This window comes from Planococcus citri, chromosome 3 (assembly GCF_950023065.1).
Source record: "Planococcus citri chromosome 3, ihPlaCitr1.1, whole genome shotgun sequence".
In the NCBI taxonomy this organism is placed as follows: Eukaryota; Metazoa; Arthropoda; class Insecta; order Hemiptera; family Pseudococcidae; genus Planococcus; species Planococcus citri.
In genome coordinates, this window is record NC_088679.1 from 16198950 (window position 1) to 16212798 (window position 13849).

At 34.9% G+C, this 13849-nt stretch overlaps 1 protein-coding gene across 1 annotated transcript; it reads right to left on the bottom strand.

Annotated features, from left to right (window-relative positions):
• Positions 1–906: 906 nt before the first annotated feature.
• LOC135840000 (poly(A) RNA polymerase, mitochondrial-like) lies at positions 907–13147 on the bottom strand. Its single transcript, XM_065356311.1, has 5 exons — positions 12853–13147; positions 11424–11615; positions 3806–10960; positions 2900–3125; positions 907–2335 (listed from the first exon to the last, which is right to left on the bottom strand). The coding sequence occupies exons 3-5, from the start codon at positions 3992–3994 to the stop codon at positions 1017–1019; spliced, it is 1734 nt and encodes a 577-aa protein (XP_065212383.1). The 5' UTR covers positions 3995–10960; positions 11424–11615; positions 12853–13147; the 3' UTR covers positions 907–1016.
• Positions 13148–13849: the final 702 nt, after the last annotated feature.

Consider the following 13849-nt stretch of genomic DNA (forward strand, 5'->3'; position numbering starts at 1 on the left):
ATACCATTCGATATATTGCATGTCCAGATTCGTTTTTCAAATATATGATTCTGTTTTGTGTTACTTGAAAAACCAAGCATCTCCCCACCAACCCCTTGGGAGGGCTGAAGACCAATCAATGGTGGTGTGATTAATAGTTGGGTGACTAGATTTTGCAAAAAAAATTTGAGCGAAAACGAATGATATTAAGTGGTAACTTTGATCAATTTATTGGACTGACTTTTTTTCAAACAAACACCTACTCTTTCCATCCCTTTTTTCAGACACCCCTCTTGAGGGATGGGTATCGATCCTAGTATCAAATTGTCGAGAATTTGAAGGGGAACATTTTTAGTCATGGTAGTTTTTCTCGTAAACCTAATATTTTCGGAGTAAATCGCAAAAAACGTAAATCGGAACCGGTTTTAGCCCCCTAAAAAAATAAGCTCCAGGGTTAGGAGGTTCGGGGTTTTTTTGGTAGTTCAGGGGGTTCATCTGAACACATTCCCGAAGAAAAAATTTATGTGCCAATTTTTCCCTTTTTGCCCTCGCTTTTTTACGTTATTTTCCTGCTCTATTAAAGGGTTTAAAAATGTTATGCTAGTCCTATGTTGGAGCGCAAAATCTGCGATTTCGGCTGACCTGTCCATCAAGATGGACGCCATTTTGTAAGTAGGGCCACTTTTTTTTTTGAGGACAAGGGCTTGAAATGTTCCTTAGGACTCCCCCTTTAAGAAAAAAGTTGTCCCGGAGGATCAACAGGAGGGTGCAAGTGATCCTAATGCGCCCCCCGACTAATTGGCATATGCCGGACTATTAAGTACCTAATTTTTTACCTTTTCGCATCCCTATCTACTTAGTTACCTACCTAGGTAAGTACCTAAATAGATAAGTTCTTGTTAGCAACGAAAATATTAGAAATTATCGATAGTAATCTTTAATAGATACGTAAAAATGAGTAGGTAGGTTGGTACAAATGAATAATAGATATAACAAGTATATACGATCAAAGGTAATAATACTTATAAATAAGAAATCTAAGGTCTAAACATACATGGTCCATATTTTCGCAAAAACTCTAACAAATTCTTGTCAGTTTCTATCAAAATTCTGACTTCTCGCTCAAGTCGGTAAATTTCACAAATCAAATGTACTTTAACCAATCTGTCTGATCGTTTATCTGGTGGGCTTTGAAATGACAACACTTTACTGACATTTTCATTACTCCAGGTTTTCTCGGTCGACAGGTAATCCATATAAATCACCGGCACAGTAACATCGTGGTATTTTTTTGTCAGCGTATAATTGAATTCAACTTGGATAAGCTGTTCTACAGCTATGGTCTGCAGTTGGAAATGTAGAGCTCCGTCCATAACCCTGTGTATATGTAGACTTAGCATTTCCGCCAATTTCTCATCAGAGTTTGTTTTTTTGAAGTATTTCTTTCCGAGACGATATGTCCTTGATGCGAATCTCTTCAAATCTTCAGGCAGACTCTCCTCAGTTGGTAATCTACAAGGTGAACTGTTCAGGTTGATTAAATCTTTCAATGGCAAGAATGTCCGATTCGATAATAACTCGTGACATACAGTCACAAACGAATTCAAAACTTTACATTGTACGTTCTTCGTTAAATTCGAGCTTAAAATTGTAGGCTCTTGAATATTCATCACGTGCCGATAAAACGTATTTTTCCCATCGTTATTGTTCCGTAGTAATTCAGAGGGGAAAATTTCACCAGGAATTTCCCATTTATCGAATTCATCGATGGGTATCGCGCAAGCGAGATAAGGTGAAATAACATTTTTAGTGAAGTCAAAATCTTTGTAAAATTTCGCAAAACCGAACAACAACGTAGATATTGAACAATTCGATTCGGAGTTGTACGAATGATGGATTTTTTCGTTCGTCAGAGAACAATTCCAGTTTTCAAATAAATCGTTCTCTTCGCAATCGGAATATTTTTTACGGACACTTTTAACAGGTGGTAGTAAATTTTTCTGCTGGAGAAAAAAGACTACCAACCAAAATATAACGTGAGAGGTTAAACAATTCGTTCCGTAAATGTTGCACTTTTGCAGCACGAGTTTTAAATACATGGTTAAAAATTTCACATTCGGGTTTAGCTTTAAGTAGAACTTGGTTAGCAGAGAACTTTTTATACCGCTTTCACAAAATGATATGTCACATTGTTTTACATCTCCTTTGTGTTTCAATTTGATAATCGGCACTCGAGCTTTCTGGAAGTACTGGACTTCAGAAAATTCAATTCGTCTTTTCAAGACCCAGACAATAATGCTTGGAAAGTTTGGAATGTTAAAGATGGGTGTATAGCCCGGACCATATTTGATATTTTCTGAAAAAAATAAATAAATAAATAAATAAAACAATCCGCGTTTATAATGATTGTGTAAGTGTAATACTACTCGACATGAAAAAATAACTACATAGGTACCTAAACCTATCATTTAAAAAAAACAATGATTTTTTACCCCTTGAAATACGAGTACAATTTTCTAAAAAAAATATTATTGAAAGCTTCCGAAAATTCAAAAGGAAAAAATGAGATTTTTTCAAAACTGAAGAATTGAAATTTTTTCTCTCGAGTATTTCACTATAAAAACTTGACGTTCTATTCGACAAAATCAGTATTTTCGGAAATTCATGATATTCAGTTAGAAACTTCTTCTTTACCTCCCTCCAAAATAAGGTACCATTCGTAACGGCACCCACTGCAGTACTTCTAGACATGTACAAGTTGTCCAAGAATAAGGGGTTTTGATATGTTCTAATAAGTTAGAATTTTAAAATCGAAAAAAATTTCCCCCAGTCAAAATTGAAAATCAAAATCCCTTATTCTTGGACACCTTGTGAATGCAATATGAAATAATGATACTTATAAAAATGCATTTTCATTTACCATAATACAAGTCTATATCACTGTCAATGCTACATAATCCAGTATCATAGGACCCATAAACGCGAAATTCGTTTCCTGTAAAACCCGAATCTTTCAAGGCGGAATTCAAATCAGTCATAATTTTTTCCACAATCCTGTTCGCTTCATCTTCGGATATCGTCACAGATTCAACTAAATTTTCAATTTCTTTGTTAGATATTTCTTTTGCACGGAGAAGGACATCTGCCTAAAGAAACAAAACATCGAAATATGTACTTTTATAAGATAGGTCAGCAGTTATTATCTACTTTCATTCTGATTTTGAAAGACACATTGATCCGTTGATCCTTATAGTCCGGCATATAACAATAGGAATAGCGCCGTCCCCCCTCCCCATTCTAAGGAAAATTTTAAAGTAAACTTGTCAAAAAGAAAAATTTAGCCTTACTAACAGAAGGCTGCGATTTTGAATGACTAATGAGCCGAATCACAGAATTTGTTTTCCAACATAAGACTCGCGCACGAAATTTTTTGAACTGAACAAAGCTAGAGATCGAAACAGCATGCAAAAATTTATAATCAGCCAAAATTTCAAATAATAAAGTGCATTTTTCGATTTTTGGTGAATTTTTGAAAATCAAATTTAGACCAAAAATGAGCAAAAAAAATCAAAATATTACTAAATTAACCCAAAAAGCTGAAATTTGGGATATACCCTATTTTTGACCTGATAAATCGATTAGCAACGGTTTCAAACCGTTTTGAGCACTTCTAGAGCCTCCAGCAGATATTTGATACTTGAAATTTCCACAAAATATTTCATCAATGATCAAATGAAGTTGAAAATCCGAAATTCGTGCTTCATTCCATCTTAACCTTGCTATTAACTATTAAGATGTTATGTATTTATTTTTTTTTAAATCTCACCTCATCGTCAAGTCCGCCGAGAACGAATGAATTGTCATCAGGTTTCGAATAATCTTTCTTCTTATGCTGCAGTTCATCCTTCACATTATCGGAAGCATTTGTCAGATGAATCATAACTTCTTTGTGAACTGCTGTCAGTAATCTTCGCAATGCAATTGGTTTGACTTTTGTCGGTTTTGTGCGAGCCATTTCTCTAGAATCCGAAATCTCAATTCTTAATTAGACGCGTTCAACCGATCACATCAACTTTGTACTTCGCAGTTTGCGCACGAATAACTGATACTCGGAAATAAAATAATTATAGAGACATTCGACAGTCGATGTCACATCCACCAACCAAGAAGAACTAAAAAACCACTGTAATGTAGTAACAATGCGTCCGGATGTCTGGAACTGGCGAACTGCTCGAGCTCGAGGTATGATGAAGATCCAGAATGGTCTAGAAAAGGCATGTTTTCGATGTGGGCGGGGCAGGGTGTTGAAAAGTGATTATTCCGCAATTCCGCATTGGTCCGAAACACAAACAGCATGAAAAATTACTTCAACTAAGCAGTAAGCACCTAAAATTTTAATTAACGGTGTTTCAGGACATGCTTTTTCTATCTATGTAGTTACAGTTATAGGTTTACCTAGTTCAAAAGTCAAAACACACAGAGATTGCCCTTTCGAAACGAACGGTTCCCTTATTAGAATGTCGTATAATGAGTAAATATACGATACGAGTTCTTGGGAGAATAGTGTTGAGAAAAAAGAACATTGGCTTTCCTGAGGTTCGGAGATTTTCCAACATTTTGATTCAATATCTCTAACGAAATTCTATTAGAGTCCATCTTCTTACGATCTGAGGAGATTTTCTGATTTCCTGCATTCTGAATGAATTTCAAATTCCTAACCACCAATTCCAGGACACCATTTAAGTCAGTGGAAGTTCTCAAACCTAATAAAAAACTAGTGGTAGTGACAGACACTGTTCAAAACCAGTGGTAGTGACAGACACTGTTTAAAACCAGTGGTAGTGACAGACACTGTTCAAATCCAGTGGTAGTGACAGACACTGTTTAAAACCAGTGGTAGTGACAGACACTGTTTAAAACCAGTGGTAGTGACAGACACCATATAAGTCAGTGGAAGTTCTCAAACCTATTAAAAAACCAGTGGTAGTGACAGACACTGATTAAAACCAGTGGTAGTCACAGACACTGTTTAAAACCAGTGGTAGTGACAGACACTGTTTAAAACCAGTGGTAGTGACAGACACCATTTAAATCAATGGAAGTTCTCAAACCTATTAAAAAACCAGTGGTAGTGACAGACACTGTTCAAAACCAGTGGTAGTGTCAGTTTGACAGACATTGTTTGAAACCAGTGGAAGTGACAGACACCATTTAAATTAGTAGAATTCTCAAACCTATTAAACACCCAGTGGTAGTGACAGACACTGTCTCAATCCAGTGGTAGTGACAGACACTGTTTCAAACCCGTGGCAGTGACAGATACGATGACAGACACTGTTTGAAACCAGTGAAAGTGACAGACACCATTTAAATTGGTAGAATTCTCAAACCTATTAAAAAACCAGTGGTAGTGACAAACACTGTTTCAAACCAGTGGTAGTGACAGATACTGTTCAAAACTAGTGGTAGTGACAGACACTGTTTAAAACCAGTGGTAGTGACAGACACTGTTTAAAACCAGTGGTAGTGACAGACACTGTTCAAAACCAGTAGTAGTGACAGACACTGTTTAAAACCAGTGGTAGTGACAGACACCGTTTAAAACCAGTGGTAGTGACAGACACTGTTTGAAACCAGTGGTAGTGACAGACACCATATAAGTCAGTGGAAGTTCTCAAACCTATTAAAAAACCAGTGGTAGTGACAGACACTGATTAAAACCAGTGGTAGTCACAGACACTGTTCAAAACCAGTGGTAGTGACAGTTTGACAGACACTGTTTGAAACCAGTGGAAGTGACAGACACCTTTTAAATCAGTGGAAGTTCGCAAACCTATTAAAAAACCAGTGGTAGTGACAGACACTCAAAAAAGGGGGGTTTCCTGAGAAATACATAAGGGCTATAGGCGCCTAAGAGGGAAGACAGAGTGGATAGACTTGTAAAAATTTGTATTTTCAAAGAACTAATGTTTTTTTATGCAAGGAATTGACTTTTTGGCCTAACTGTAAGTATAAAGTTTTAGAATTATTTAAATGATTTTTTCAGGGTATTAATTTTATTTTGAAAAAGAAAAGCGAACAGTGAACAGACTAAACGGTGCGCGAACGTGAAATTTTCTCATCTAAATAGGTAACTAAATTTCCCTCCGCTTTCTTTTTTGTTCGGCACTTCTAGAATCCTGAAAACAATTTCCTTTTCTTGGAGACGATGTACCTATTAAAATATATAGGAAATCAAAAACAACAGACCAATTTTTCCAAAGATTATCACGTGAAGCTTTCATTGAGAGTTTTACGCTCAAATATAGGTACCTACTTTTCATTTCATCAACTTTTTCTTCCAACTTCAACGAAATTTTCACCTCACCACCACACCACTACCCAACTTCTTTTCACATCTTTACTCAAAACATTCTATGAAAAAAAAATGAACCGAATATAAAGTGAACAAAAACAAAATCAAAGCGTACAATTAGGTATAGGTACATATATTTAAAAAGAATAAAATAATAAAAGGCAAAAAGGTGGACGAAAAATAAGCTAGATATAGGTACTTAATTATTAACAATAAAGCAGCACTGAGCTTTCCTTACACCAGAAAAAAAAAGTTCTTGAAATGTATTACAAAATGGATAATAAAAGGGGAAAAAAACAATTCGTGTACAAAACATTTAAAAAAGAATACAATGAACAGAGAGTGAGTCCCCAGCTCTCAAACCAGCTTGTAATGGTCCTCAAATCCTCATTAAGCAGACAAACTAGTTCATCTACAGTCTCGGCGGAGATAACTAAAGCTATGTCATCAGCAAAAGCACTAAGGGTACCCCTCCATGGCAGTTTAAGCAAACCATTGATGTAAATTAGCAAAAGAAGAGGTCCCAAAAGGCTCCCCTGAGGCAAACCTTGTAAAACCTGGGCCACTGCACTCAAAACATCCTTAATTCGAACACGTTGCATCCTTGCACTAAGATAAGAGTAAAACCATTTAACAATACTGAATACATTCATCAAAACCACAATCATGCAAATCATCCAAGAGTAAATGATGATCAACTGTATCAAATGCTTTCGCCACATCTATCATCTATACATAATTACATATTATACACAGCGTCAGCTGCCACTATTTTATTAGCTTCCATTTCTTGCACAACTAGGGTAACATGGTGAATAAGTGCTTTCTCAGTGCTCCTGCCAGGGAGGAATCCTGTGGATCAGAGAAGAAACAACAGTCCAAAAGAAAATCAAGCATACGTTCTTTTACCACGGATTCAAAAACCTTTCCAATTGAGGGCAGTAATGACACTAGATGGTAGGAAGAAACCTGCCTATTATCACCTCCCTTGAAAATAGGAACAACCATAGCCTCTTTCAAGAGCATAGAGTAAACCCCCTCCTCAAATGACTTATTGAGCAGTTCTACCAGGGGCCCAACTAGACAATGGAGCAAGTTTCTTCAAGACTTTATGAGAGACACCATCTCCCTTAATGAGCCTCCCCTGCTGAAATTTTTGAAATGGCCCTCACAATCTCATCAGCTGTCACTCTAGTAAATGACAACCTTGTAGAGGGAGGACATGAGTGCCTTTCAGAAAGCAGTTCTAATTCACTGTGTCCAACAACATTACAAAAGAAATCTGCTGAGAAAGCACTGGTAATCTCCGATGAGTCACTAACATCCTGTACATTCAAAGATAATGATGTAATGGTTTCCCTCTTTTTTCTTCCAGCAATTTCATTGAGAATTTTCCAGTATTTTCCATAGTCTTTACCACAAATACCACAATTTTCAAACATTCTGTCATATAAAAACGAATTTTATCTCTCTTTGAGAGGAAAGAGACTTTCCTTGACACCTCTCTAAAGAAAGCATCAAAGCCTTCTCTCAGAAGAAAGTTTTGAATCATGGAAATGGTTTTTGGGTTTTCAAAAGACAAACACAATGTCAGCAATTGATTGCAAGAACTTTCAAAAAAATTGAAAAAAATGACTAACTTTCGAAATTTTTACTTGCGCATGGAAATGGAATTTAAGATGCTCAATCTGTGTGACTTATAAAACTTGCAGTCATATATGTAGGAACTACATATGTACTACAATTGCATAATGAGCGCAAACGAGTTGAAATAGGTTGGGGCTACCTACTTTTCATTTCATCAACTTTTTCTTCCAACTTGAACGAAATTTTCACCTCACCACCTCCCAACTTCTTTCCACATCTTAACTCACAACATCGGACGAAAAAAAAACCAAACAAAACAAAGTCACAGCGTACAGTTAGGTAAGTACCTATATTTAAAAAGAAAAAAATATTAAGAGGCAATAAAAAGGTGTACGGAAAATAAGCTACATACATAATTATTATTAATAGGTAACGAAACAGAGGGAAACTAGACAGCTAAGCAAAGCTTAGCTGCAAAGTGTGCGTAGCTAGCTGCCTTTTCTACAGCTATAACCGCTATTACATAGCTAAGTAGTGCATGCCTCTAATTTTTCAGAATTCTCATTATCTTCATATATATTACATACAATAATTGAAGAGCTCTATTCCAAAGTGGGATGGATTTTTCAAAGTAAATTTTTCTACAAGTGATTGTTCTATGTCCAAAGAAAGGAAAGGTGCACCAACCTTTGGAAACAGAACAAATTTCAGTATCAAAAACTTTAAACGCATTTTTTGGAGGAAAAAATGACTTAACCCACTTTGGAATAGAGCTCTTCAATTATTCATATCATTTTCAAGTTCACATTATCTACAACTTATAGAACTTTTAATATTTTTTTTAGAATTTCCATTGTCTTCAAATTTATAAAATTTCAAACCAATTTTCAGAATTTGCCTTTGATTCTAAAATTATTAAATCATATAAAATATGTTAAGAATTCGCATTGCCTCTAAATAACACGAAAAAAATATGGGTAATTTTTACAAAAAATGTTGACTACTTACATATTTAGCACAATAACCAGATCCCATACAAAAATACATAATATAAGTATGATAAAATTTGTTTTGAAAATCAGCAATTTTCAACTGTTCAGTTACAATAATAATTTTTACTGTAATCTTATAATAAAAATCATCATTTTAATAAATTTTGCTGTAACATTAGTAAAAATCATTTTGTTTTAATAATTTTTACTAAAGCATGATAATAAAAATTACATTAACCAAGTTGTGTAAAAATTACTCATTTTAAAGTAATTTTTATATCATAAAAAGTAAAAATTACTCATCTCAAGGTAATTTTTACTGTACTCACGGCGCTATAGGTATAGTAAAAAGTATTTGAATAAATGAAATGAAAATTCATTTAGCAAAAAATCAGTGTTGAAAACCGTTTGGAACCACCACAACCGCTTTTTTTAGGTCAATTGAAACGGGACCCAGAACCATCAGAACCGTTTCAAAATTTGGAAAAGAGAAGTACCGAAAGAACAACCATATAAAATGATTTTGAAACAATTTAGAACCATTTAGAACCGATTGAGTTTTTTAAGGAAAGAACAACCAGAACAAGAACCAGAACAAGTTTCAAATAAGAAGAACCATCAGAACCCTTTTCAGGAATCGGTTCTTTTTGGTCCTCTCATCATTCAAACTTCGTTTTTTTTACCAAAGTGAAATAAGAATTCATGTTTTTCATGCAAAATAAGCGAGGTAAAGGGGAATTTTCACAAATTTTCAATTTTTTGCATCTGGAACCATTTGGAACCATTTTTTAATTGGTGGAACAACCAGTACCACCAGCAAAATATCAAAGGAGGAGTAAAGGAACCACCAGAACCGTTTGAGTTTGAGAAGAACTGAGAACCATTTTGGAAGAACAATGTGAAAGGTATCTTTTGGAACAAAAACAAAACCGTTTCAAAGCCACAACTGGGAACCATTTGAGAACCGAAACCAGAACCACTTATTTTCAAAGGTTCTGAAAACCACAACCATCACAACCAATTCAAATCCAAACGGTTCTCAACACTGAGCAAAATGATATCATCATATTTCATAACTTTGTTTTTATAAATCAAAATGAGGGGCTACAGGGTTCAAAATTCGTTTTTTTTTGCACCAGCATCATGTACTCACTCCACAGCATTTACCTATCCAATATTTCCAACGAAAAATCCGTCACCTATACCTAGTCACCTACCTACCTGATGGGGATTCGAACCTGGGACCCTACAATTCCTATTCCTACCTACATGCCCTAACCATTCGACTACGAGTTCACATGGTGGGTTAGGGCATTAAAAGAATATATTTGTTGGGTAAACGCCCCACCAAACCACTCCCACTTGGAACATACAGCTAACAGATGAGGGGTGTAACAGGGTACAATGAGACAGCTGATTTGAAAAGCGGAGATGGAATAGACTGGGGGTATAGCAGGGTACAATGAGCGGCAGGTGTTTTGCAAGTCCCCTTTTCCCTTTTTTAGGATTTAATGCATTAAAATAACGAACTAAAATTGCAATTACTCAGCAATTACCCATCCGAATTGAATGAAAAATAATCTATTCCCTCCGCCTTAATGATTCTCAAATGGTGTCCAATAGGTACAAAAAAAAGTTGGATAGTTTAAGAGAACATTCATGTATAATGAAATTTCATTTCTCAAAGCGAAACACGCACACTAAAAATGGCAAAATCAAACACTTAAAGCTTATTTGTACCTAATTCCTTATACACGCACACCTAAGTATATTCGCAGCACTATGCTTTCCTTATACCAGAAAAAAAATGTCCCGAAGTATATTACGAGTACAAAACAGATTAAAAGGGAGAAGAAAAATAATTCGTGTAAGTACAAAATATTAAAAAAAAATAATAAAAAAATAAATAAAAAAATGGCCAGGGAGTAGGTATAAAGTACAAGTTTCATCAAATTGGCTGTGGTCGCGGCTGCCGCCACTGCAGCGATTGAACTGCTCCAGACTTGAATACCGAATCTTGTTCGATGACTGACGTATTCAGCATTTACTGCGAAAAGACAACAGTAAATCAGTAAAAATCAAGATGATCATCAATTACGTATTCGCCCAAACACAAAAAAAATTGCTGATTTGAATAGATCACTCAAAATATCCAAATCAAAATCAAAACACAGTACACTCCAGATTATCTGACACCATTATCCGACCAATAAGATGCATCCAAAATTTTCTAATTGACCGATAACAGACCAAAAAAGTCACTGCTACGTAGGTATCTTATTAATTTTTATTGAAAATTGATCGATTTAATTTTAAATGATTTAAGGTGCAATAGGGTAAGTCCGAATTGGTTTTTCACAATTTCAACTTTTTCCAGCTGTTTACCAATGGATAAAATGCATTATGTAGGTTTCCATATAGGAATATTCGTTATGAGTTTTTTAGTAGTAGTATTACTAAGAAAACGGTTACGAAATTGTATGTATGTTTGTATGTATGTATGTACTTACATAATTCGTATTTCTTCATCTCTTTTTGTTTTTTCCCCAAATCTTGAATTAATTCTTTTTGTTTCATTCTAAGTTCCGCTATTTCTTCACATTGTGCCAGGACTTGTTTAGCTTTAGCCTTTTTTATCTTTTTAAGGCTGTCAAGTCTACTTTGAAGGTCTTGTTGCTCATCCATTTTGGGAAGGTACCTACCTACACAACAAAACGTAAAAATTTAAATTATAGTGACAAAGAAATCTCATCTACCTTCATTAATAAACAACGATTGCTGATTGGTGCCTCTATATCGCACCTTCGGGGTAATAAGGTTGCATCTCAAAAAAGTAAAATTTCACAGGAGAACGATTTAAAAAAAAAAATTGTTTCATTATTTTCATTGCTCGACCACACTTTTCAAAAAATGTCGCGGTATATTTATGTACGTATTTTTAAATAATAAAATCACGCCGTAGACCGGACATACAGAACTTTTTCAAGTACCTATCCAATAAAATTTTAAAAAATTCTAACTTTGTAAAAGTAATTTTACCCAAGTTCGATGAATACCTACGTTATTACAATAAAGTGGTCATTCTGACCAGATGATTTTCAAGTAAAAAACGGACGACTAAACAAGTTCATTGATTATTAGATATTATAGACGACAATCTTAACCCTCGCAGATCGGTATCTTTCACACCACCAGACTAGGAAAGGCAGGGAAAACGGGGTAAAAGGGATCGTAGGAGGAAATGTGATTTAATTGGTTAAAGGAAAAAAGAGAAAAGGGAAATCTGACAAGGAACTGAATGTAGGATACAGGGATATTGCGAGTGAAACTGCTCCACCTCCATTAAAAGATCCCATTTCGAAAAAGCATCAAAAGATGGAAAATTTTTCAGAATTTTAAATGGTAGCTCCCACTTACTGCGCCATTTTGAAATTTCAACTTTCAATTTGTAAGTTCTATTTTCAACTTTTGAAAATTTCAAAATATCTACTTACCAAGTTGAAAATTCAATGCCCTTTCGATCAGTGAAATCAGTTTCGATCAAAGATGTGAAAATAATTGTAATTGAAGCCCTCCCCCCACCACCCACCCCCTCAGGGAGCTGCGACCACGGACCAAACTGATTGCGGGTTTCTAACTATATGGGGTGGATATAGACATTGTAAAAAAATTTGAGCGAAAACGAAGTACATGACTCAGAAACGTTGGTCGAATTGAAGTGGAACAGGTGGAATGACCCGAATGTGAAAATCGTTCAAATGACGAATTGTGACGTGTCATTATGGCGTATTATTAAAAAATTAAAGGGGAAAAGGGGGTTCCTTCTTTTTTTTCACATTTTTACTTACCCCCAATCCCAAATGTAGCTGTACAATTTATATGCAAGACAGGCAGATTGCGTTAAATTTTTTCTTAAAAATAATCTCAGCTTGAGCTTACCTAATAATATTAAGATCTAAAGTTGAAAACACTATAAATAAACAGCGCTACTCCGTCTTTGGTTTCGGCGTCGCTTGCCTTTAACTTTCACACAGGTCACAGACTGGTGCGGGTAAATTTGAACACGAACGAAAATTTTGTAAAAATTTTATGAAGCGAAAGTTCTAGAAAATCACCAATATTAGATACGATAAGACAAAATGAAACATTCCTCAATCTGCCATTAATAGGTTCAATTATAAAATATTCACAACCAAGAATCGACAACGGTAGGTACCTATACCTACCTATTACGACATTGCGAGTTATTCGACAGAATGCCGATGTATTTCAAATCAAAACGTTCAAACCAATGATGAAACGGAATTTTTTCCGTTACAAATGACGAAACTATAACGAAAAATCGAAAACGAAATTTTCTACAGAACAAAACAAACGATAACGAAATAATAACGTTATGAAAAAATATCTTCATGCTACACTCGTAAGTAAAGTAATGAATAACGAAAAATTTTCGTTATTTTTTTTTCGTTTTTTATTGGTGTTTAAACCTCCAATCAATGAATCAAAATGAGTGAAAATTTCATAATGAATTAATTAAATATGTTGCTAAAAATTTTAAAAAATTTCAAGCCCAAAATTTGGTTATGATTTTTGGTTTTTTACTTCTTTTTATTTTTAAAAGTGCTAACTCTATGTGACATATCAAAATGAGTTGAAATTTTACGATAAATTCAAATAGGTACCTATCGCGACAAAAATATTTTTTGAGAATTTTTGAAAATTTTGAGTCCAAAATTTTTTTATGATTTGTGTTTTTTTTTGAAGAAGTGCTATACCTATAGTCGATGAGCCCACATAATGATCTATTGCACCCCCCAGCCCGTCGATCCCCCGGGATAACTTTTTTCTTAAAGGGAGAGTCCTAAGGAATATTTCTAGCCCTTGTATTCTAGAAAAACAGTGGCCCTACTAACAAAATGGTGGCCATTTTGAT

What these genes read in the sequence shown, in the direction of transcription:
- LOC135840000 (XM_065356311.1), bottom strand. Translation starts at nt 3,994, where the DNA reads ATGGCTCGCACAAAACCGACAAAAGTCAAACCAATTGCATTGCGAAGA. An exon ending in TCGGCGGACTTGACGATGAG is followed by an intron (nt 3,126 to 3,805) that starts GTGAGATTTAAA and finishes TTGTTTCTTTAG; the next exon opens with GCAGATGTCCTTCTCCGTGC. An exon ending in TGATATAGACTTGTATTATG is followed by an intron (nt 2,336 to 2,899) that starts GTAAATGAAAAT and finishes TATTTTTTTCAG; the next exon opens with AAAATATCAAATATGGTCCG.